This window comes from Pleuronectes platessa, chromosome 7 (assembly GCF_947347685.1).
Source record: "Pleuronectes platessa chromosome 7, fPlePla1.1, whole genome shotgun sequence".
NCBI classification, from domain to species: domain Eukaryota; kingdom Metazoa; phylum Chordata; class Actinopteri; order Pleuronectiformes; family Pleuronectidae; genus Pleuronectes; species Pleuronectes platessa.
The window spans coordinates 25,437,542-25,463,315 of NC_070632.1; the positions used below are offsets into that span (position 1 = coordinate 25,437,542).

The 25,774-nt window shown below is 39.6% G+C and overlaps 2 protein-coding genes across 2 annotated transcripts in view; one reads left to right on the plus strand and one right to left on the minus strand.

Moving 5' to 3' along the window:
• Positions 1-5,789, plus strand: part of cttnbp2 (cortactin binding protein 2) — a 91,983-nt gene extending 86,194 nt beyond the window's left edge. The window contains exons 18-23 of the mRNA XM_053427381.1: positions 1,084-1,319; positions 1,425-1,616; positions 2,459-2,510; positions 2,765-2,864; positions 3,448-3,546; positions 4,578-5,789. Coding sequence (XP_053283356.1) covers positions 1,084-1,319; positions 1,425-1,616; positions 2,459-2,510; positions 2,765-2,864; positions 3,448-3,546; positions 4,578-4,922 — 1,024 coding nt within the window. The 3' untranslated portion in view covers positions 4,923-5,789. The remainder of the gene's footprint in view (positions 1-1,083; positions 1,320-1,424; positions 1,617-2,458; positions 2,511-2,764; positions 2,865-3,447; positions 3,547-4,577) is intronic.
• A 1,462-nt stretch (positions 5,790-7,251) lies between these two features.
• The window catches only part of cftr (CF transmembrane conductance regulator), a 42,372-nt gene continuing 23,849 nt past the window's right edge, over positions 7,252-25,774 (minus strand). Inside the window, exons 17-27 of the mRNA XM_053427657.1 lie at positions 25,431-25,717; positions 24,628-24,707; positions 24,357-24,507; positions 20,885-21,112; positions 20,159-20,259; positions 15,144-15,374; positions 13,241-13,396; positions 12,696-12,785; positions 12,129-12,301; positions 10,853-10,958; positions 7,252-9,728 (exon numbers count right to left, since the gene is read on the minus strand). Of these exons, the coding sequence (XP_053283632.1) occupies positions 9,513-9,728; positions 10,853-10,958; positions 12,129-12,301; positions 12,696-12,785; positions 13,241-13,396; positions 15,144-15,374; positions 20,159-20,259; positions 20,885-21,112; positions 24,357-24,507; positions 24,628-24,707; positions 25,431-25,717 (1,819 nt within the window). The 3' untranslated portion in view covers positions 7,252-9,512. The remainder of the gene's footprint in view (positions 9,729-10,852; positions 10,959-12,128; positions 12,302-12,695; positions 12,786-13,240; positions 13,397-15,143; positions 15,375-20,158; positions 20,260-20,884; positions 21,113-24,356; positions 24,508-24,627; positions 24,708-25,430; positions 25,718-25,774) is intronic.

Genomic DNA, 25,774 nt, shown 5'->3' on the forward strand with positions numbered 1-25,774 from the left:
TGCAGTTTGGATTTTATATACATGGCATATATCAAATCCAAAAGAAAACATGTTCTGATATCAGTGTTTCAGATTTACGTCATGATGCCCTGATCTTATCACAGTGAATATGTTACTGGTCCTTATAGTCAAACATGATATTATCTTGGGATATAAGAGAGCATGCTGACAATACAACTCTTTTTTTACATTTTACTTCTTCTGTTTAGAAAATTATAGAAAATGATTTAAATAACAATTATGTTCAGGAGCTTAATGTGACAATATTAAAAGCCAAAACTAAAGCTATTCACTTTACAATATTTGGCGTTATTACTTAAATCACAGATTAATAAAAAAAAGTATCACCTTTTTCCTGATTTAGTAATTAGTTTAATTAACAATTGTTTCTGCATATAAAAACAGCCCCTCCCTCACTTTTCTTCAAACTACTGCTACTTGTCTTTTCCCTTCAATGGGAATGGACACAGTCAGTATTCACTCACAGGTCAAATGACTGCAGTATTCACAGTTTGTTTTGCCTCGACTCTGATCGGCAGTGATGGAAACATGACACCTGGGTGTACATGCTCTTTTCTTATCTTTAGTTTACCAGGCTAGACACAGATGTTGCACCTTGTCCTGTGCAACGTTAGGACACACATTAAACTTCAATGGGTAAAATAACGCACAAAAAAGTGAACTATACCTTTTAAAGCACTTTGATGTAATGTTGTTTAAACTGGAATCATGAGCGACTCTGCAGAAAAACTGTTCAGCCTCCATCTTGTAATTGTTAATTTAGATATGTCCGCAGGCTGTTGGCAGAATGACTGTAAATTCACCGCAGAGAATATCAAGTTGAAAACACAAAACAGTCACCTCATTTTACAGGAGCAAAAGTTTGTGGCTTGATTTCACTTGGTAACAAACTTCTACAAAAGTTAATTAATAAGAGTAATTTCAGGTTACTTATCTGGTGTGACCGCTCAGCTCACCATCTGTGTTTCTCTACGACATTGAATGCAGTGTAACACAACCTGTGTCGAGTGAGAACCACTCAGGACGCTCAGTCTGACTGCAAGTGTGTCTGTGTGTTTATAGGTGGCTGGCTCGGCTCTGGAATGCCGTGGTCGTCCCCCGCGTGGAAGAAGCCGTCATCTCCCGGGTAACAGCCAAGCGTCCCTCCTCCTCCACTACCTCCTCTTCCTCACCAGTGTCGAAGCGACCGTCTCTTAGCAACTGTGGGCTGACTGCCGGGCAGCATGCAGTGGTGAAAGCCGCTCTTAGCATCGTGGTCAACAAAGCTGTTCTCCTGGGTTGCCCTCTGCCTCGACACGGTGGGTGTGGAGCAGTCACTCACGTGTTCATTAACACAAAAGAGAGAGCTGACTGGGGGAAAGGAAACGATGGTGATGTGCATTTCTTTCCTTCATCATCCTCAGAAATTGACAGATACCTGCTGGAGTTTCGGGGTGGGACCCTCCCTCTGACCACCATCGGCTCCTTTAAAGGAAGCGGTGGTGGAGGAGGCAGAAAGGGACGGGACGGCAGCAAGTTGAGAAGATCCAACACCAGCCCACGCAAGAAGGGAGGCCCCGCCTTAAACTGGAGCTGTGGCGGTTCTTTCAGAGAAGGTAAGATGTCAAGGCTCAGGGGTTAGGATCAAACATACTGTAATTAGGTACAAGTATTTGTACTTCTTCATATTATTCTACTTTATACTTCTACTCCACTACATCAGATTACTTCATTTATCTGACAGATATTACTTGTGACTTTAAAAATGACATCACGTCTTGCTTGAATTATAAGCTAATAAAATACAGCTTTGAAGATCAAACCAGTAAAAGACAGTAGAGATGAAACAGTGAAAATGTTTTATCACAATTATAGGGACCAGAACTATCATGGAATATTAAAATGTGATGAAATGTTCTGATACACAAACTAAAGTAGTTTCCCAAACACCATAAAAAAGTGCAGCATTAACGAAGATATAATAATGATACTAATAATCATGAGAAAGGCCTTAGGTGGAAAATAAGCTTTTTGTTTAACAATGATAACTTCTCGTAATGCAGGTTTAAATTAAACCTTAAATAAGTAGATCCAGTGGTGAGGGAAGTACCTAAACATTTCACTTAAGTAAAGGTAAAATAAATGGATAAAAAAAAAAGGACTCAAGTAAAAGTAACTTTTCTAATTTAGTGAAAGTAAGAACTTGCTTTTAAATATACTATATAGGTATAGAAAGCACTTGCCAAGTTTACTCTGTTCCCTAATACAAGCTCTACTACATAATCTGTGACTGCCTACTGTAACACCTGTGCAACAATACAGGACTCTGTGATATTAATAAAGAATGATGTTGCCACTGAAAACACTTAGATAACCTAGTCTTAGAGATGGCCTCTTCCAAATGGCCACATTGTGATGCAATAAACTAAATTAAAGCTGCTTATTTCTTTTGATGCAGGTTCACTGTCCAACACTGACGTCAGCTTCATCGCCATCGGCAAAGTCCAGAGGTTTGTATTTTATTTATGTATTCTGATATAATGCAGCAGCAGCAGTAGTAGCTGTGCTAGTTGGCGGAGTGTAACACAATAAGTGAGCCAGCAGGGGGCAGGCTTGTCTAACCAATCAAACGTGTGAGTCTGTTCCAGTCAAATAAACAAACAGCATAAACAAACATATTGTTTTAATGAGCATTATCTAATGAAGCGTGATGAAATAGCTGACTAAATATAATTCAATAGAGTGTGTGTGTGTGTGTTTTCAGGGAACCTGTCGGCCTGTCTGTCTTCTCTGATGATGAGACTGATCTGATCAGAGAGCTGCAGACCATGTGCTCTAGCAAGTCCGAACCAGACATCAGCAAGGTACACACACACACACACACACACACACACACACACACGTATGTACAGTTATCTTAGTGAGGACATTGGCACAATAAATTCCCTAGCCCCTTACCCTAACCATCCAAACTAAAGGCCTAATCCTAGCCCTAGACCTGACCTGAACAGTTTTTGATCCTTTTAACCCCAAAATGTAATTTTGTTGTCGTTTTGTCTCTAAACACTCAACTTTGAAGACATATATATAATTGAAAAGGTTAACACTCTTCAATGAAAGGTAGCCCCACTGAGCACATCAGAAGAAAAAACAGAGAATGTTTCACACATGCGCAGCATGAGCAGAGCTGAAGCGCAGGAAATCTACACACACACGGGATATGAGTGCGAGCGCAGGGACATTTACTGAATATCCACTTCAGCCCAAACCGAGGGGGAAGTTAGACATCCCCTCATCTCAGACCTTCAGCTGCATGACTCTGACTCTGTAATTGACGTCATGTAACGCCAGCCCTCTCCGTGTGTAAACCAACAGAAAACAGCCAGACTCTTCATCTTCAGTCCAGGTTTTACCTGCTGCTTAACACTCACTCTGTTCATCTCTCAGACCAAAGATGACCTGATCCTGTTCTCCAGTTCTCCCAGTGAGGTGTCATCCCCCCACCAGGCAGAACAGGAAACAGTCATCCAGCAGCAACCCCAGACGGTAAGGGGGGTGGGGGGTAGGGGGAAATGGCCATACACCATTACTACGACACTTAATTCTTCACTGAAAACACAAATATAAAACGGAAAGAAATGTAGTTAGACCCAATCAAAAAGTTCACATTTAATTAGCTATTAAACAAATGTACTGCATTTCAGTTCTTTTCTTCGGGTTCTTCTTTTTCTATTAAAAAAAAACCACCCTGTATTTATCCTGTTTATCCTAATATATTTACACCAGTGAGGGACCTGACTCAGCGCATGACTACTTTAAATCATGTGTCTCCAGTTTGTTTGCCGTGACCTCACACATAATTACGCAGTATTTGTAGTTTGGACTGTTCTGTTGTACAATGTGTCATTGCTTAATAAACACTAGCTGAAAGGAGCTTTACGCCTCTTTTAGCTCATTGTTTTGATGTTGGACTCAGCTTGTAAAATACTGTCAGTTGAAACTATGAATTATTTGCATATTGTTGAACAACTTTGACTCTGAGCTGTGCATTTTGACTGAATACAAAGGTGGAGGACGTGACTGCTCCTCAAAAGTGAAACCAAAGTGTCTTAATCGCCCCCTAGTGGCTGTTTACAGGATAGGTCATAGAATCCACCTCCTCCATGTCGGCAGAGTGGACAGGGAACAAACTGAAAAAAGTAAAATACATTTCTTATAATGTTAAGTTGCAATGAAAAAATAATTAATTCACAGAGATATTTTGATCCCGGTTGATCTTGGTCTGGTCCAAAATATGGATACACACATACTCGCACCAATTGGCTGAGTATGTTTGTGACATACACACACCAACAGTGGTCACAACCCAACCCACTCAGGATGATCAACATCTTGAAGTAATAATCAACACAAAAACCTATATTTCAGAGTAAAAGTATAAAGGCAATACGATAACTAAGCGTATAGCCCATATTCTAGGATAAAATAACAATGTTGTATAAATGGATTTACCTGAGACGAACACTAAACTGACAGAGATAGCTGGAACTCACCAAACTCTCCATTTCTTCCTGCAGTCCAGCCACAGCTCCGGCCAGGCACCCGTCCAGAGCAGCGATCGGCGCTCAGGGCCCCGCGCCAAATCGCAGCTCCCCGTCCCCAGCAGCAGGGGGCAGCAAGCACGAGCGTCCATCAGCAGCAATAATAACAGCGGCAGCAGCAGCAACAGCAGCCCCATCCGAACCCAGACGCCTCCCAGCTGCAGCAGAACAACCAACAGCAGCAGCAGAACTAAGCAGGTTTCACCAGACAGCAGCAGCAGCAGCAACAACAACTACTACCGCAACAACATCAACGACAACAACCGATCACACGAGGACATCTGGATCCTCCACAGAGACCTGCATGAAAACAACAAGTAGACACTCCTCCCTCCTTCCCTACCCATGATTCCGTTGTGATCTCCCTCCATTATGTAAAGACTAGGTACCTGACGACTTTTGACTTTTAGTATTTGTACTTGTTAGCTGTACTTGTTACACTGTACTACAGTTGTGTACTTGGGGACCATAGTTTTATTCTATTACAGTATTTGAAGTATTTGATCGTCCGAGGGTTTGGTAAGAATTTAAACAACAGAAGGTAATGCAGCAGGTTACTTTACTGTTGCCTTATACCAGTGTATCAACCTGCATATTATGGGATAGTATTCATTAACAGCGTAAGGATTTAAGAAATAAAGTATTTGGCGGGTGGAAACTGCCTCAGAACAGTCATGGCACAGTATTTTTGTGAACTTAAATTGAAATACTGTACCTCTCTGTTTTAAGGCCATTAAAGAAAAAGTGAACATATTTATAGGTGTTACTTTTAAAAGAGAAGGGTCTTTGGATCCAAGGCTTAGACGAGCAGTTTTTTTTTTTTTATTGCTATTAAGTATTTTGAGATATTCAAGTGTTTTATCTTTAAATAGTTGCAAGGTTGATTGAAATACTGTTGAAATTAATCAGGGTTTTACCAAATATATTTGTAAATAAGAATTAGTATGTTTAAATGCTCTATAGATTGGTGTACGTGGTATGACGCTTGTACAGTGACAGAAACCTTAAAGTAAAACTGCTGTAAAAAAAACTAACTAACTTGTACATAGTGTTTGTAAGATGAGTCTGGTTCTGAATCCTTTACTTGTTTCAAAGTGAAGGGGATGTGGCAATAAGTAATAGAACTGTATAAACACAGGATGTCCTCTGTCAACTGTAAGCCATAATAAATATTTTAAATGCCCATCACTTCCCCTGAGTCACGTTCAATTTAACCCCAGCTGAGCCCTACACAGCTCTCTTCTGCCTTCCATTACCCCTGTGTTCTCCTTTTGTATGTGTTTATTTTTAAAGATTAGTTTTATTTTAAGCGGATATTGTTTGTATATAAATAGCTATATATATATATATATATATATATATATATGTACAGGAGAGATTTTAGTCCACCAATGATTTGGATCTGTTCGACAGCTGTTTGAGGTTTAAAGAATTGTCTTTCAAGCACAAACATTAAAACGGCATTGTTAAAAATCCCCATCGGACTTATTCTGTTCTTTTTGTTTTATTAAAACACAGGGCTCCACAGAGCCCACAAATGAAGACATTAATTGTGTCTGTACAAAATCCGGGTCTTTGTAGCCTCTGGGGACTCCATAGTTCTTAGTCCCTGTTAATGAAAAGCTGTTTTTAAACCCAAACGTATCATCGCCCGAAAGCTTTTGTGTTTTTATTACTGTTTGTTATTCAGGTTAGAATTCTGTTCTGCATTCAGCTGTGAGGTGATGTGACGGAGAAAATACCCTTGTGCAAATGTTAGCTGTAATCCAAGCTAGTTTTGAGGATGCAGAGTGGTACACAGGAACAGATATATAAACTCCTGACTGTGTGTGTGTGTGTTTGTTATAAACTACTATTCCACGATGCAGTTCACAAGGAAATGAAGGAGCCACTCAAGCCTGGAAACATTCAAATAAAGCAACATTGGGTAAATTAATTTTGTAGTATGGACTTCGTATACTGTAAAATTTTTGTGACTGCAATGCATTATGGGAGACACTAGGTAAGTAGATATTACAAATAAAGGGCCGCACACCACAGACTATATAAACATGGAAGACATGACGGCTCCATTGACATGAAGCCAAAGCTTCTGATTTCCCCCTGGTGGCTGGCTGCAGTATAGGTCATATACTCATATGTAAGTGGAGGGGACCTGGACCAAACTAAAAAGTCAATCTACATGTCAAATTAATTGTTCTCATCATACTGATGTCAATCAAGGCTACATTTTCCTGTTAAGTTTTGGTTGAATTTGTTATTTAATTCTTTAAATAGTGGGGGACATGTCATGATTGCTGCACACCCTGATCTCTCCTGCGCCGACACTGGCACCGACGCAATCTGCACAAGATGGTAGAGTTCATGTGGAAAAACTTTAGCTTCATTTCTGGGATGTCTTAAAAACACAGAAAAAGGTTTCGAACATATGACGTATGTAGACGCACGCACTTTGGTGTGGGTCTGTTTTAGAAAGACTTGTTCGACTACCACATCTGTTAAGTTGTCTGCATACTTTGTCCTGTAGCCTGTTAAAGAAAACGTTTTATCAAGGAATCAGTAGGTCACATTCACCTCATTAACTAGACACAGAAATTCAACAGTTTTCCCCTCAAAATGATTGAAAAAGGACAAAAACACAAGTCAAATCTCAAAATCTATAGTTTTACTGGAAATATAGTTGATTGAACAAATATATTTATACATTTTTTGGACATCTTTGTCCTTTTCCTATGTGTAAGAAACAGCTTTGTTCTTAATTTACACTGTAAAAAATCGTCAATGTCACAGTTAACATATCAAGGCATTTCTCCGCTGTACCTGCATTTTCTGCATCACTGCAATACAAATTTATTATTCAGTATGAAAGGCCCAACGCTGTCTTCCCTCAACCAAAGAAGAAAATAGAATGACACAGGAGTCGAAGGGTTTCCAGTTTCAGAGGGAAGCATCAGACACAACAGAAAAAAAAACTGAGAAAAAAAAATGTTGTACAGCAATGGCTCTGAAGAAAAAAAAAAAAACTTTATTGCAGTTCGATTTTTTGGGATGAATAACTGACTTCCCCCTAATTCATCAACTTAAAGAGGCAAAACGATTAAAGTAACAAGCATCATTTGTTATCAAAGGAAATAATTTGACATTTACACTTGATGGAGTTAAACAACATTGAATCATTTGACTGTTGGAAGCTGATGAGTACCTCGATGTCTCTAAAGTGCATACAGATAGAAAAATAAGGGTTTCTGAGTCATCACTCGTCAGTAGCGTCACTGTGTGCGTGTGTTCATAGCAGTGACGCTACTGTGGAGTCAGACTGATCAAAGATACCGAGCTGTGTATTGTAATTAATAATATACAGACAATACACATGAAGCCACGGCACAAGTCTCATACTCACTCAGCTTTAATCCAATCAAATATTTCAGAAATATCTGGATTTTTTTTTAATTTCAGACCAAATTTGTTGATCGTGACTTAAAATCCCAAATCATCTCAAACGTTATCATTCGGATATACCCTCCAAAGAAATATCCCCACCAAGTTTGGTAAATAGCTGTGTTGTTTTGTTATTCTGTACACACACATATACGCCAGGTGAAAATTTGCTCTGGCACACAGGGTAAGATTGGAAGCGTATCTGCGGTGCAAAGAGGAATTAAAGCAGCTAATCACTCGTGTGTGGATAAAGGCCAAAATTGAGCTGGCTACCAATAAATGTATTTCTTTCCTGTTGGGTACATGAAGCTAGCTGGATCTGGTGCGTATGAGGTTTCTCATGTAATTGTACATTGGAGAGAAGCTAAGATGTGATCACACCCTCACTCAAGACACCAGACTTCTACTGAGGCTTCTCTTGTGTCGGGTCCGTTTCCAGAGAATGAAAGAAACTGGTTTCTTAGAAGTTTCAAACCAATGAACATGTTTTTGAATCAATAATGCAAAAGAAAACCTGTGATGCAGTTGATGCCTTTTCAAAGCACATTGTGTTTTGAGCCCAGACTGAACACTAGAGAATGATGTTAGTGTGGGGGGAGTCCTACATACTGTCCTCCACCTGAAGGCACCTGTTGGATTGAAACCTGCAAAGCCCTCGAACTACTTCTACAACAGAGTGTCCAATTAGTCAGACTGAGGACACACATTTGTATTGTGTTATTATGGGCTTATTGTACAATTTGTACACAACTGTTAGCCATTTTGTTTTTCCCTGGAGTTTTCTTTTACATGGAGGATTTTATCTTTATCCATGCGTTGGTGATTAAAATCTTCTCCCTGCAGCACATACACAAGCTGGTTTATGTTTCTCATTTAGTGGCAGACTTACACCAACAGCTTCTATACCAGCTGTCATACCACCTTGTTTTTACACTGCTGTTGTATCATGTTGATCAACAGTCAACATAGCACACAAATATTAGAGACGTCTATCATTAAAAGTTGTATTTCTGTAATCTGTAATAGACCTGATTCATATTCAGGGAGGATTTCAAATTTATACACAAAGTTGTTCCCATACAAACATTCAGACTAATTCTATTTGTGTGCAAAAAATCTCTTCTACCACTTGTATCAATGTAGAATTATGTCAATAAATTACCCTCATTCTGTGACAGTAGTATTTAAGTTAATTTTTATAAATTAGTTAATTTCATCCATGGTCTGTTTGATCGACCGTGGACAGACTTGGACTTTCATCACTTCTTCTACACATGACTTTTTTTATATCACTCTAAATAAATTGAGCTTCTATCTGGGTTATTTTTCCCATCATGAGTATGTATCAGTGTGTTCAAGCATTTGGGGAATAAAGCCATTTTAACCATTTGTTAATTTGACTCAACTGGATCTAAACACTGGATACAACTAATTTATGTTCATGCCATTGTGTGTATTTGTGTGTCTGGCCGGTTAGAGACGCGTGTCCTGGACCTCGTCCTCAGCTTCCTCCGGCAGGGACGAGATCTTGGCGGTCTGCGGCGTGGCCCTCTTGCTGGAGTTTAGGCGGTGAAGCGTTGGGAAAAGGCGGAGCCGGTCGGCGGGGCTCATGGCCTGTTTCATGTGGCTCGTCTCGTTCAGAAGCTTCTGGAGGGAGTCGTAGGTTTTCATGGAGCTGCCCTCGATCATCTGGACGGACAGAAGAAATGACAATTGGTTTAAATGTTCGTCTTCTCATTCTGTGTTTTCACTACTCTACAGGCCCGAGCAAGAACATGGAGTAAAACTTAGTTGAAGGTCAAAGCTTAATGTAGGAAAAACAAGACTTTGAGGTGCTGAGATTTATTTCACAAAATCAAACTTCAGTCACAGCTCTACAATATCTATTGTATCAATCCACAGTGTGGATCTACACTATATATCTACAGTATGCACATTATCCACCTATGCTACAGTGACTCCTATAGACTGATTCATGCTTCTGCATCGTAGCTACAGTGTAGGTGCGCACGTAGCCTACTCCCAGGGCTGAGCATTCATAGTCTTGTGTGGGTGTGTTTGAGTCGCGTTGCAATTATACCACCGAAAAGCTAGGGGGCGTAGAGTTTCTACGCTGGTATTGGGTGTCTTCTGGTTTCGGGTCTGCTAATTTACAAATTCTCTGGCTTGTCTGTTTACTTCAGAACAATGATGAGTGTTGCTGAGCGAATATGTTGGAGTTGGAGCTGAAAGATGTTGAAGAGTGTTACTATTTTTTCAAAGAACTGCAACAAAAGAATAAAAAGATGTCGTGCTCGTTCCTTCATCTCAGTTCCAGAATAGCAGCGAGTCTGCCAGAGACGCGACACTACCAAGCAGACCAATCACAGCTCTTGTCTTATCTGCGTGGCCTTGGCTCTGCGTAAGCTACGGCATAGCTTCAAAGCAAAAGCATGAATTGGGCTAAAGGCTACATACTATGTTTTCATTTGAAAATGGTGAGCACGTGCCATTGTAAACAGGAAGCTGTTGGTTGTGAGCTGCAGAAAGAGCTTGGCTTCCATCAAGAAGAGGAAATTCCCCAAATTGTTTTTGCAGAATTGAACTGCACAACAGCTGTTAGCAAAGACCACAGGGTCTCCAACGCTTGGAACAGATTATCGATGAGCCTGACGATTAAAAGTCATTTAAAAAGGTTTATCAGAGCAAGGCACAGAAGGCTGACTGTCTCTCCAGCTCACACTGGGCGCTACAATGATCATGAAAACTTCCGTTGAACCAGTTGTTTGACGTTAACAGAGACTGGAAGCTGCTAAATTGATTCCAAAACTCACCAGGAATGATTGGCATTCGAGCAGCGGCTCCACTCTGTGCTCTGATAGGATGACGGTGCAGCCTGAGAACGCCTGCCTCAGCGTCTTCCTCAGGACCTGTAATGTTCTGCTCAAACACACACAGACACACAATCGTCAACATCTCCATCGTCATTACCGAAGGCCGTCTCTCTCCATTGCTAACACACATTATCTTAGTGGACATGAAAGAGCAGGCAGTGCTGGCCTCAGGTTAAACTTGATTGCTCATTGCAGGCTTCATTTACTATCATGCCCCCCCCCCCCCTCCCCCCCCTGCACGTATGGTTACACATACAGAGGTTCAGAGGTACTGTAAGCACTAAGATTGCCACCACATGTAGTGACAGGAACACTGCACATGCTTGATGTGGCTGACTGATGCCCACTGCGATATCACTTCACAGGATGCTACAAACACATAGGAAATAACACACAAATACACAACGAACACTTTCAGGGGCTTTGGTGTGCAGTAAAAAGATGATTCCTTATGATTCAAAGCTTCTTCTGCCTCTCACTATGTGTCAAATCTGTAGAACTTTCTCATGTGACTAGTCTTTAGATTGAATCAGAGCATTTTAATCTGAGAGCAGAGCTACGAACACATTGTCATCCTGCCTCTGTGATATCTGGCTCTTCCTCCGAGTGCTGTTCTGTACAGTGTGAGACACAGGGAGGTCAAATATCATAGAGACAGGATGACAATGTGTTTCAGATTAAAATGCCCTAACTTTATCTGATGGCACTAGTGACATGAAAGAGATCTACAGCGTATAAGTGAATCCTCATGTAGCTGAAACTGTCTTGACACATTTTTAAAAATTCTCAAACACTTCATGTCTACAATGTCAAAAGTAGTTCATGTTTGGGCTGTACTTCTGATTAAACTGTCAACACAACAGAGGCATGCTTTCTATCTAATATATTGGTGTATGGATAAAATATTTCCTTAATATAAAACAATGTTATTGGGATTATTAAAGGTCACAAACAAGCTCATCCAAATGTCTTCCCTCTCCTTGAACTGGAAACAGTTTTCTTATTTCCCATTTCAAACAAAAAAACAAAACTGAGCTTTAAAGTTTGGAAACTTCATCCCACTAAAAGGTGCAGAACATCGATTTCACTATTGGATTTGACCAGTGTCTCAAACAGACATTATGGCACGTCAGTAGAAATGCTGGAGAATGAGGTGACAAAACTAGTGCACACACGGACACACACAAACGGTTGTAATGTTTGTGTTGATACTGACATGGGGTCGAGGTAGGCGGAGGGCTCGTCCAGCAGCAGGATGCGGGCCTTGCTAAGGATGGAGCGTGCAAGACACATCAGCTGTTTGTGCCCATTACTCAACACGTTTCCTCCGTCCTCAAGCTGAAAGTCCAGCTTGTCTGGAAACTGCTCGATCACTGTCTTCAGACCCACCTGAGGACACACATGACAATTCATTTTACTGATTATTATTGTGTCCTGAGGTCAAGCTCATTCACAAATGATTATTTCCTTTGATAGAGGCATCAAACCAGAGATCTTTAGCGTCCAGGACAGTTTCTTAATGGATACTTGCTACCGTTATGTTGTGATTTCAATTTTAGATTTATATTTAGATTTACATTTTTCCATTTTTCTGATCTACCATTTTTCTGAAAAAATAAAATTCAATAACAGCTCCTGCAGAAGAATAAAAACAATAACCTATACAGTACTAAGCCTTCTGCCTCTGATTTCCCTGATATATCTTAGAGGCATGGAGAGAAAAACGGAAGAAGATGATGACAACACAGAACAGGCAAATTCACCAATCATAACAGCGACTCACCTCCTCAGCCACCCTCCACAGCTCCTCATCACTGTAACGTTCGTGAGGGTCCAGGTTCATCCGAAAAGTTCCAGTCAGAATAAAAACTTTCTGTTCAACAAAACCACAGACAAAATGAAGAAATAATAAATAGTCTGCATTTGGATTATAGAGGAGGCCTGGTTTCATACAGCTACTTGTTGTCTGAAATATTTCACAATTTGATATACAAACTATATTTCAACTGTATCTCAAAAAACACATAAACTGTCTTTTTGTTAGAAAATGTTGTTTTTTAATAAGGAAAGGCTTGTCGGGAAAGATTTAACATATTATTCCAATAAAATTAAAATACTTCAAAAGTGTGATTTCTCACAGCTTCTCATGAGTGAAATTGTACCCATCTTAAAAGACCAGCAGATTCAATTACAAAAAGCTTTTGCAGACACCATCTCCCTCAGACTGAATTGTATCAGATTTAATTATCAGCAAGGCATTTCCTTCCTGGTACAAATGTATTATCTGTATACACTTTCTCTGTAGTCTTATCAGTTTGACCCACGTACCTGGGGCACCACTCCGAAGGCCTTCCTCCAGGTGTGCAGGGAGACGGAGCTCCAGGAGACACCATCAATAGAGATTTCTCCATCAGTGGAGGCCAGACGCAGCAGGGCGGACATCAGGGTGCTCTTCCCTGAACCGGTTCGACCCAGCAGACCCATCTACAGACACACAACAACAACAGAAAGATTTCAACCTGCTCATCATGGGAATGAGTTTCCAGCTTTTCACTTAATTACCCTGTGTAATTAATTCACAGTTTTACGTATCAAGTGTCCGCAAGTGAATGCATCTACTGTATGAGTATGCACACCTACAAAAATCCATATACTGCATATACACATACATACAGTATATACGATACAAGTATACTCATGACACAGCAAAATAAACAGCTGCCTTGAAAAACTCTCCTCCTCTTTACTGCAGCCTTGTGACAACAATTAGCTCATTAGTCAGGAGGCATAGAGCAGCTAATGGAATGAGGTTTAAACACAGACACTAACTGAGCTCTCCTCTCCTTCAGGATTCATTATGACAAGCTGATACTGACCCATTACTGCCAAGAGAGCGAGAGCAGGCTGATATTACACAATGTATCTTGTTTTGACTGAATGTTACAACAACCTGCCACAACTTTAAAACCATTTTCATTTAGTGGCATCGTTCAAAGTGGTCATTGTTGGGTTTTTTGGAAAGAGCGTGGAAGAGGACAACTGCACTGGTATGAAACCAGTAAACACAGTTGCGTAAAACAGGGCCCACGATGTTGTATCTGACTGATGTATTTGTTCAATAGCTCTACTGATGTAATTTATATTACAAGGAGTTTGAAATCGGTAAGGAAGATATTAGAGATATGAGTTCATATATACGTTTGAAAAAATGGAAGCAAAAGCCTGCTGCTGTAGATAATAAAATATTATCATCAGTCTAAAACACATCTACCTCAGGGTCTTGATTATTTGTCATTTGATTGCTTTGTTTGTATCATCAAAACATCTTAATCGCCCCCTGGGGCTGGCTGCGGTATCGTCCTAGGCCTGGTCTCCTCCATGTTTGTGGATGGGATATGGACTGTCATTTTGTACATTTACATATTAATGCATAAAAAGAAACAAAATAACTTTTGGTCACTTTGGTTGGAATCAGTTTTCATGACTGATCAGTTTTCATGAAGAAAGGAGTGTACAGCAGTTTTGCCATTTGTTGATAACAGTGGGGTAATCGGTTTGTTACTGGATTTAGCAACTAGATATGACACGTTGACACAGTGAGACAAAAACAACAGCAAAGTTGCAGCATGAAAACCAATCCATTCAGCTGCAAGTTGGCGAAACACTAAAGAACTGGATATAATCATTTCTTGGCTTATCACAAAAAAGGACACGTAAAAAAATATCAGCTTTAAACAAGTCACTGCTTGAGTATGTCAGCATTTAATAGCAGCCGACATGAATGTGTGTTGGCTGACAACTGCTAGAAGACACCGCTGTGGGAGCAAGGGCAGGCAGGCAGGTCGGTTAGTGACAGACAGTGAGGCTGACCAGTCATTTCATTCGGTTTGAACAAAATGATTGCCCATGTATAAAACCGTCCTGTGACGACCAAGGACATTGTCTTTTTATCCAGACAACTTAATTTATGAATGTTTATTAAGATGTGAAGAGGTTTTTAACAAATACAAAAAAAGTGTTTAGATAATAATACATGTTACCTCTATGACCTCTCAACAACCTTGCTATGACCCTTTAATTGCAGTACCCCTCTGGGGACAAACAGTTCTTTGATTATTGAAAATCCATTAAAGCAGAGTTAACATGCGTCACTCTGCCAAGATTCATTAAAATCCAGTTACATACACCCCCCTTCCCCCACACACACACACAGCCATCACTCAGGACTTACGCTCTGCCCCCCCTCCACAGAGAAGGAGATGTCACTGAGAATGGAACGTCCAGCCTCTGTGTATTTGGCGGTGAGGCCCTTGACGTCCATCCGGCCGCGGTTGGGCCAGCAGTCTTGAGCATGAGGGTTGTCGATGATGAGATCTGGGCCTCCTTTGCCACTAGACTGTCCGGGCATCGGCTCCTCTGATGGCAGGTCGATGAATTTGAATACCCGATCCACTGAACGCATCTGGGAGGAGGTGGAGAGAGAGTGATTACTTTGGTTGACTGGGACATGTCCTGTGTAGGTACAAATTAACATCACGTTCGTCATTTTTCGGCTCCAACATGTCTGTAGATCACTTCATCTATTGTACTTCCCGCGAGAGGGATCCCTCACTTTTGATTCTCCCTGAGGTTTCTGCATTTTTCCCCACTGTTAAGAGTTTATTTTGGTAGTTTTTTTATTAGGGTAGGGTTACGGACAGAGGATGGTGCACCTTGTAAAGATAGTTAAGCCCTATGGGACAGTCTGTGATTTATAAATATGGGTTATACAAAAAGTTGTTTGTCTGTTGTTACCATCCCACACAAGATAGTAGATATCTATTTTTTACTGAAATATTGCACCAAACAAAATCAAAAACGTTTTACAGTGTATTAAATAACCCATGTCCGATTAATTTATGTATAACACCCCTCAAAAAAATTGCTTGATAATGACTAAAGAGCTATATAGCTCAAAATAGCCATTATCAGTGTGATATCAGCAATATCTTAGACAACTACAAACTTTTTTTTTGGAGTCATGAAACATTTTACTTCCTCATGAATTAAACAAGCTTTTGTTGATATTTTAGTTATGGGGTGCCGTTTGTAAAGCAGCTCACGCTGAAAATAACAGCAACATTTTGTCACATTTAGCATCAAACCATGTTTAAAAAACTGGTGTGAATTTTTGAGAGTCACTTTTTAGCACATTTACAACAATATTTGTCAACTTAAAGATATTTTAAATATTTAATCTAAATGTTAAATGTTACACTTAAATGTTAAATTTAAATTTAAATCTAAATGTTAAATCTAAATGTTAAATCTAAATTTAAATGTTAAATTTAAATTTAAATCTAAATGTTAAATCTAAATGTTAAATCTAAATTTAAATGTTAAATTTAAATTTAAATCTAAATGTTAAATCTAAATCTAAATGTTAAATCTAAATCTAAATCTAAATGTTAAATCTGAATGTTTCGGGTAAAACTAAATATTTAGCTAACATGCAAATTCAAATGCCGGTAACAGGAAGTAACAAAATAAAAGCTTGAGGAGGTCAGACTGTGTTTATAGTGGCAAATAACGAATAAATCTTATCCGGGGAAATGGACTCTTGGACATGGATTATCGTAATATTAACTACATAAAATACACGTTTGGAGAAACTTTATTTGAAGAGTACTTTGAGTTTTTAGTGTCACTTTTATGAAGGACTTATGACCTGTAGCCACTATAGCCAGCCACAAGGGGGCGCACTTTGACTGATCTGTCATGTTTTTCTCACTGCAATGACTTTATCATTTATTTATTAAAAAAAAGTATCTGTTCTAATTCTGCTCATCCCAAAATTCAGATATGGGTAATTAGAAATGTTAAGTACTTTGTTTCCAATTACTGATATATATATTTTCCCCTCTTTTGTCCATAACATCATGTAATTTAGTTCATACAGTGTCACCTTCCACAAGTGAAAGTGAGCTCATCAGTCAAGGGAATGAAAATGACAGACTGCAAGAAAGTCCACCGCGTCAAGTGTTAATTTTGGCAGCTATTTTTGATTTAGTCTTAGTCTTTTGACGAAAATGCATATTATTTTTAGTCACATTTAGTAATTTTTATCCTTCTTAGTTTTAGTCTAGTTTTAGTCGACGAAAACTAATTCCATTCTAGTCTAGTTTTAGTCACATTTAATAGCCACATTAAACTCCTTTTCTATAAAAACATATAGCTGCAGCCTAATAGCTTAAAAATATATATTTAATTTTAAATGTGAAAACAAAAAGGGAGAGCAGGTCAGACTCCAGGCGAACACTGAAACTGCAGCTTGGTAGAAACCAACTGCAGCTTCTGCTCTGATCAAGAAGCTGCTGCTGATCTCTCATCAGCTGAGACCAGGGTTAGTTAAGAAGTCATAGTTAAGAAGCAGTCGGTCACTGAGAGGCTGCTCCACGTGAACGAGCTCTGCTTTCACTGTGTCTCTCTAAGCGAGTGCGCGGGGCGGGGGGCGGAGCTAGGGACCGGAGCGCTATCTGGGAGGGCACACACACACACACACACACACACACAGACACACACACACACACTCACTCGCCCGCTCCTGATACTTCGTGACGGCCTGATACGATGATGTTTTAAAAATGATTGTGACTTAGTCAACCACCAACATTTTCGTCTCGTCCCGTCTCGTCAACGAAAGTTAAAATAAATTTAGTCATAATTTTTTATTTTCAAAGATTCGTATTCGTTACGTCTTCGTCTCGTCTTCGTCATGGAAAAAGGGTCGTTAACGAATATATTTCGTCATAATTTTTTCGTCAACGAAATTAATACTGACCGCGTCAAAGAAGAAGTAGGTTAAAACACTTGTCAAATCTGTACTTGGTTCCCGGGCACTGTGCTATGGTTGCCCTCTGCTCCTCTGCTCACAACTCCCCTGAGTACAAGACAGTCGTGTAGTATGAACAGTACAGTGATCTTAAGACTTGGAAAGTCATGTAGTGTGACCAAAGCTTAACGTTAAATTCCAACCTGACAGCATTTAAGCACCAGTTGTTGTTTTTTTCTTGTTTTGTCAGCCTAAATTGGATCACTGTAAGCAACCTCTAAACTGTTTTTGGATTAGATGTCTTGATTCATCTACCTACAAGTCACTATAAGAGGTGTAGACTGAGCTTAGTAGCACAATTCAGTCATTTGTACTGAAAGGGAGAGGCAACTCTCAAACCTAGCTCATCTCATTCAGTTTTGCTTCACCCTAAATCCTAAAGGCTGCCTTTTAAAGGAAACACACTTAAAAAGAGATGAGATTAACATCAATACAAAAATATTTCCCTTTGACCTCCTCTCTTTATGCAGTGCGAAGTACAGTGCCTTCACCACCGAAAGACAGTGAGGCCAGATGTCAGGAGACAGAGAGTAGCACTCGAGAGAGTGTAATCAAGGCCAGGCAGGGGACCCGAGACAATTGTTTCCTTATAATGTGGCAGAATTTGTGTAAGATTTAGTTTTGGCTTCATAGAAATACAGTGTAGATGTTGGTCTATTTACATTATGAACCTCTGATATAAGTCTCTCTCGCTCTCTCGCTCTCTATGGGCTTTCTGCTGAATTTTTTGTTGTCCCTGTTTATCTTTGTTTGCTCAGCCCTGTTTATCTGGAGAAAGATGAGGCTCTTGAAGAGGCAACTCTGACCTCTTCAAGCTTTTATTTTGTTACTTCCTGTTACCGGCATTTTAATTTGCATATTAGTTAAATATTTAGTTTCACCCGAAACATTTAGATTTAACATTTAGATTTAGATTTAACATTTAGATTTAAATTTAAATTTAACATTTAAATTTAGATTTAACATTTAGATTTAACATTTAGATTTAGATTTAAATTTAGCATTTAGATTCAACATTTAACATTTAAGTGTAACATTTAACATTTGGATTTAAATATTTAAAATATCTCTAAGTTGACAAATATTGTTGTAAATGTGCAAAAAAGTGACTCAAAAATTCACACCAGTTTTTTAAACATGGTTTGAAGGTAAATGTGGCAAAATGTTGCTGTTATTTTCAGCGTGAGCTGCTTTACAAACGGCACCCCATATTTAGTAGCTACTCTTACCATCACTGGAAATGTTGTCATTGTAACAACTTTCTCAGCTTACTTCTAAAAGTGCCAACGGTAAGTGTGTGTGCATGTGTGTGTGTGTGTGTACATGCTGAACAAAATGTTCTGCTCTGTCAGCTCCACTAATGAAAGTTGCAGGGAAAACAACCACTGGATGGGCACAAACAGGTTTAAAAGAACCAAACATGGTCCTCATACAGAGTGATGACTGCTGAGGTACCTGCAAATCACCCTTCATTTCACCTTCTACAACCATTCATGAATAAATGTAGTCGCAATGTCATACGACCAAAGCCCAACCCTGTAACTATGTGACTCTACATTCATTTTACGGACACGTTGGTCCAAAATCCCTTTTTCCCCAACACAGGGGGAACTAGTGCAGCTGATGTTCTAACTCTGCCTGTTTGGATTGGGCTGTTTTCTTGGTCTGTGGTAATCCAGATCGCAGTTTTCTGAAATTGTAAAAGGAACCTGTAGTGATTGAGCAGTGGCAAATAAGGCCCGACCGCTGGACTTAGTCTGCAGAGCCATGGCTGCTTTACAAAAATATGTTGACCTGTTTATTCAAAGTTCAGTGAAGCTTGACCCAGTATGCAGAGCTCCTAACGGGAGAATCAGTTCTCGTTGTCATGATCAACAATGTCACTTACATTGATAATTCCCAGCTGCCGCTGCTACAGACCACTAGTCACCTATTTGATCTGAAGTTTTTAATATTGAACATATTAATATGTTCGACTAGGACAGCGACTGCTGTCCTAACTCCAGTGTGGACCAGAGGATGCTCTATCTAACAGGAGGATGGCCAATCATCCAGAGAGTAGGATGTGTCTGGCACTAACCCTCAAACGTACAAAACACAGTTTGAACTGCGTATTAACTTCAACAACTCACAGTGCTGGTGAAAGTGGAGGGGTTTGGGGTGTGGGAAACTCTGAGAAGGTTGAACCAGATGTGCAGATCCAGGTGTTAAAAACCCAACCCATACATGTTCAGCAAAACCTCCTCTAATCTGTGTGTTTGTAACGCTTGATACACTCTTGACTGGCCATTGGTTGTGTGGTATTTTAATGCAAGTCTGGTCTTACTTCCCTGATGCAAACACTGACAGCTGTGTGTTTGTGTATGTGCACATACCAGTCCATCTACAGTGATGCTGGTGATGACAGCCCATTGGAAAGTCCCCAGGATGAGCATCGCCAGGGCCACAACGATGCCAATCTCCCCGGGTTTGTCCTCTGCAGAGTGAACACACACGCACACAAAGTCATTTATGCTGTCCATTCGAAGCGGTTCTCCCTGATGTCATTGCAGCACTCAGGTATTGCAGCTCTGCTACTGGCTCTATTGGAACCTAATGAGCTGTGAAATGACCCTTTAATCTGCTTTCAACACAAACACAGGCTATGACGCAACAACACGGTCAGTGTGTGCATGTGTACTTGTGCTTCCCAGTCATTTAATTCAACAAACACATGCTTCCTTTTGTACATGACATTTTATCCGGTGGCATTCCAACACACTGACGCTTCTTCACTCGATAGGCCCAGTGGAAATAATGAGGTGTTTACTAACTAGCTTAAAGGAATTTCAAGATGTTCCCTCTCTCATTTCCAGCAGTGCGACACTAGTTCATACTATTATTTGTCTATTATTTAATGCGTTATCATTACACATGTTTTTGATATGTTGTTGTTCACATAGTTACTTGTGTTTCAAAAGGGAACCAATGAGATCTAATGCTTTCATGGTAGTCTTCCTGGTCCGTGCAGATACTTTCTGTTTTAGACTCACACTCAACGGGGAACTTCAGCTGCACTTAAGGTATTAAACATCTCTATCCCAAATCATCCCATCACTTACGGTTGGTTCCCACAGCGATAAAGGCCGCCGCACTGAAAAACAGGACAAAGATCATGTCGCAGCGGAAAAGGAACCATCGCAACGTTGACAGGTAGTGGAACCAGGTGGCTGTGTGGGTGTTCAGCGCCTTGTGGAAAAGCATTTCGAAGTAGGTCTGACGCCCAAATGCACGAATTGTCCATAAACCCTTCAGTGAGATGATGAGATGGGAGAAGATGGGGCTACGAGCTGCAGGAGAGGAGAAGAGGCATATTTTAAAAGACAGCAAGGTTTCAATACATGCCGTTTGAAAAGGATCTTATTTTGCTAACTGCAGAGTGAAAATCTGTTTAGCTGGTTTTAGCAATGAAACAGCTGAAGTAAGAAAGAACAAGTGGCTCAGATTAGAGCTAATTAGTCGTATTTGATGAAGGGGAAAAAGAAAAGTAGGAGAGGCAAAGCATTTCAGTACAGAAAACATGTTTCATTGCTTCGACAGGCAACCAGCGTCAGATGGAAATTACAGTTAACCAATTAGGATGATTTTGCTTAATCAATCATGAGATAAGGAGGAAGACAGATGAGGCATGACAGAAAATAAAGATTTGATGTTGAAACTTGTTACTACTGAAGAGACTTGGAGCTGAGGCTCAATGAGCAAGAAACACATCAACATTTCCAGGGAAGAGAGTGGACATCGAATCACAGCCACCTACTTAATGAAGTCACTGGCCTCTTTAAGCTACCGGAATTTAGAATAATATGGTTTGAGATCATGTAATCCTCTGAATTTCATCACCTACTGCTATATTAAACATTGAACTCAGTGGGCTCTTGGCATCAACACAAATTTTACATATTCTAGTTTTACAGATACAATGTGGTTATTTGAGTGAAAATCAATGACAATGAAACAGTTTTTCAATAACAACTTTCATTGTATTTTACTCATATATTTATGGACTATTAAGACCACTTAAATGAAAAGAAAAAAATATATAAATATAATAAAATTAGTAAAAGCCACTAAGAATGAATTAGGCCGTGTGTCCCTTTACAAGATGAATATCAAAAGAATCCGCCGCCTGCGTTGAAATGAGGTATGGTGTTTTATTTAAGTATAGGTTTCACAAATAAAATACTTAATCTTGGAAAATAATTTTGGATCAAGATTTTGGGTCCAGAAGGAGAATTTGACTTTATTCTTGTAACTGAATGACTTTCTTCTCAAATTACAATTTTATTCTTGCAACATTGTAACTTTTTCCCGTACAAATTTGGAATTTTATTCTTGTAATCTATAATTATTTTCTTCAATATGGCCCCAATACTCTGTTGTGTGTAACAGGTGTTAAAAAAAGGGATATTTTTTGGTATGCGAGTCTACCTTGATCAGAGAGGAACCTCAACATTTCAGTTTTTGTATTCATATTGATGGGACAGTCCACTTCCACATGTTAAAAGTTTCAAAATGTGAAGAAGATCACTTGTACCGTGAGTACATAGTTCAATATACTACATTTTAAAAATGATTTTAACTTCTAAGCACTAAAGGCATTATAACATTTTTTAAACAGCACGGTTTTCAATTGCATGCTATTTGTTTTTCAAGCCACTTCCTTTTCAAACCTTGTCTTTATACACTTATCCTGTTTAGTTAGACATCAACACGGTACTTTGACTAATGTAAACAGAACCTTCTAATAAATACTTGAGTGACTAATACCCATAATTTCCAGTGTATTTTGTCTAACATGCCGCATATCACACAAGAAGGAGCGACACCAGGATGGGGTAGGAGGAAATCCCTGCTCGGCTCATTTCTCTGACCCCGACGTGCTCTCGGCTGCTCCGGAAAAACCTCGCCATCACCACCCAAACAAACACTCACTGACAGAGCTGAGGGCAGAGCAGGGAAGTCCCAAAAAAAACAGCGGCATGTTCAGCAGGAGTCTGGTGACCTGTTTTCTCATCTTATGACTTTATAAACTTGCTTTGGCTTGGGGGCTGTTTTTCTGAACTGAATCTTAAATCTAACTGAAATAAATGTCAACACACTTTGTGCCCTAAAGTATATATACTATGTTAAGATGAACAATCAATGTAATAATCAACCCTATTCTAATCTCATTCAACACCTCACCTCTAACCTTAAACAGGACCACCGAAATCATACTTTGCCTAGGACCAGGCTTTGTTCACCATACAAACAAAGAGGTTAAGTGTAGACTTGTAGTAAAACATTTTAGAGACTGTAGGGGTTTTCACACCTTAATACCATATAGAATGTAATTTCACAATCATACTGGCCAAATTATGAAACTAGAGAAGCACTCTGAGAGCAGGTACCTCCACAAAGGCTAATGTCTTAACTCATCAAGTTGAAGAGGGCAAAATAAAATCTAAGATTTGCCTGATTATCCAAATCCACTTCAAAATCTAAGGGGTTCTTCCTTATGTTGTGATTAACCCCCAAACAAAATTTGATGGAAATCAGTGTGATAATTTTTGAGTAATCCTGCTAATTAACAAAACATAGAAAAACATTGTAAACTCAATGTTAGAAAGGTTAATCGTTTATAAGACCTTACAAGATCTGCAGATTCAATGGATCAATACACTGATTTTGGTAAATTGAATTTATGTAAAACATCATCAGCAGTCTAACCATTTCTGCAACACGTGCTTATTAAAACTCATTTCTCTAGGTCTGCTTGAAGATAACTTGTTTAATTCACTTCCTCGAACTGCTCTCCCCACTCTGAGGGCGTCCATCAATACTCTCCTAAAGCTCTTCCTCTGTCATGTTTTTGTTCTTCAGCCTGACCTCTGCCTCCTTGGCCCGGGGCCATCCACCAGCTCTGCCCGCTGATTGCCAGTTATGATGACTGTGGTGAATGCCCTCCCTGCATCACTTCCTTTGTTCGCTCTATTGGTCTTCCTATCTTGTTTTCACTTGTCCTCTTCCTGAATATTTGACAGTTAATTATTTCGGCTTCTGCTGATCGTTCTCTGCATGTTGTCTTCCTTAGCTCTCAATCTCATAAGCAAATTAATTTGATTGTCCATTTACCGGCATAAGAATTATTTTTTATAAACAATTTATATTCTGTAAATCCAACCTACATTCGAGAATATTTGTTTGGAATACATGCTTTTAAACAGTTTTTAAAAACATTTCATAAAACATTTACAATATTCAAATAAATCCATCCATTAACTGGCATCTGTTCTATATTTTTTATCTACGTTAAGTGTGGATTGCAAAAGTATATTTTCTGTTTGTATTAGAAAAATAACGTCCTAACTCCGTAGTACTAAAGCAATGTCATGATACAAAACAGCATTTTCTCTGCTTGTCCTTTCTTGAACAAGAACTGGACTACACTAAAGCTATTCAGGATATACAAACTCGGCTAAGAGACACTACAGACAAAAATACAGCACAAATATATAAAATCCACACACACATACACAGGGCCCTCAATCTCACCTTCAGCTTCCAGTAGTTTGAGTTGCTGTCCAGTTCGTAGAAAGTACTTCCTGAGAACAACAAAAATAGCAGCCAAAGGAATAGCAGCAATGAAGATGTACGGCCGCATGATGGAGACAGTGAAGATGGCACCCGTAACAATCAATGTCAGCTGGCGTGAGAGGAAAAAAGAGAATAATTAGATGTTGAGTTAAACAGAAGAAATAACTCTGAGTGTGTATGTACAAGTCAGTTGTGTTATATCACATTGTCCATCGTGTTGGTCGAATACCTGTATGAGGTCAAAGAGGACCAGAGGCAGCATGTCGTCTATAGTGGCCATGTCCTTGGTGAATCTGTTCATGATGCGACCTGGAGAAGGACAAATAAGAAACAAATCAGAAACTACAATAACCACATTGTTGTTATTCGAGCTTCTGACAGCCCGTTCAGTTTCACTCTACATACTTTTATTTCCCAGATTCATGTAAGGTCACGAGACCTTTAACAGGATTTTGTTGAGGCTTTGTTAACATAACGCATTTAAGAAGCCAAAAAGGATTTTCTGAAGTCCTTGACCTTAGAACACCAAATTCTGATCAGGTAATTCACGAGTTCAAGTAAACATTTGCACTACATTTCAAGAAATTCTCTTAAGGCATTCATGAGATAGTGTTGATAAGAATGGGATATACAGACAATCGGATAATGATGCCTCAAGCTGTCACCAGTGCGAAAACATAAACACTAATTCACACTGTATCTTTATGGAGCATCCCATTGGTAACAAAAAAGATTTTATAATGGAGAAATAAACCACTGAATAAAAAGTTTGTTACAACAAAAATTGTGGTTAAATGACACATAGACTGCAACTCTCCAAATAAATCTGTCTTCTGCATTAGGAATTGTGCATGCAAAGTAGAAGTAGAACCTGAGTGTGTAGTTGCTTAGGTGACAGCTTAGGGGATTTCCCCGGCACAATAACTCTGGCAATACTTTGGTACAATGTTCAACATGACTTATTAGTTGTGGTTCTACATGCAGCAAAAACAACACCTCTGAACCATGAACATTTCTATCTGAGAAAAGCACCTGTCTTCATGGTGTTGAGCACAGCCATGGGGGCTCGCAGCACAGCGCTGAGCATCTGCTCGTGCAGTCTTTTGGACACAGTGAGTAATGTGTGCACTAACGGGAGACCCCTGAAGAAGCCCAAGGCAAGCACACTCTCCGAAGTGGCCACGTAGATATAGATGATGTAATAAGCACTGGTCGGTGTGACGATTACTGCCAGATGAGCGGGGAGCGAGGAGGCATTCTGGTGCTGGTCACTGATGAAGTTGGGTGATGAAGGGTTTGCGCCGTCCCTCCAGATCTTTCTGGTAGAACAGAGCAAAGGATGAAGAATGAAACATGGACTGAATTGTAGACCGAGA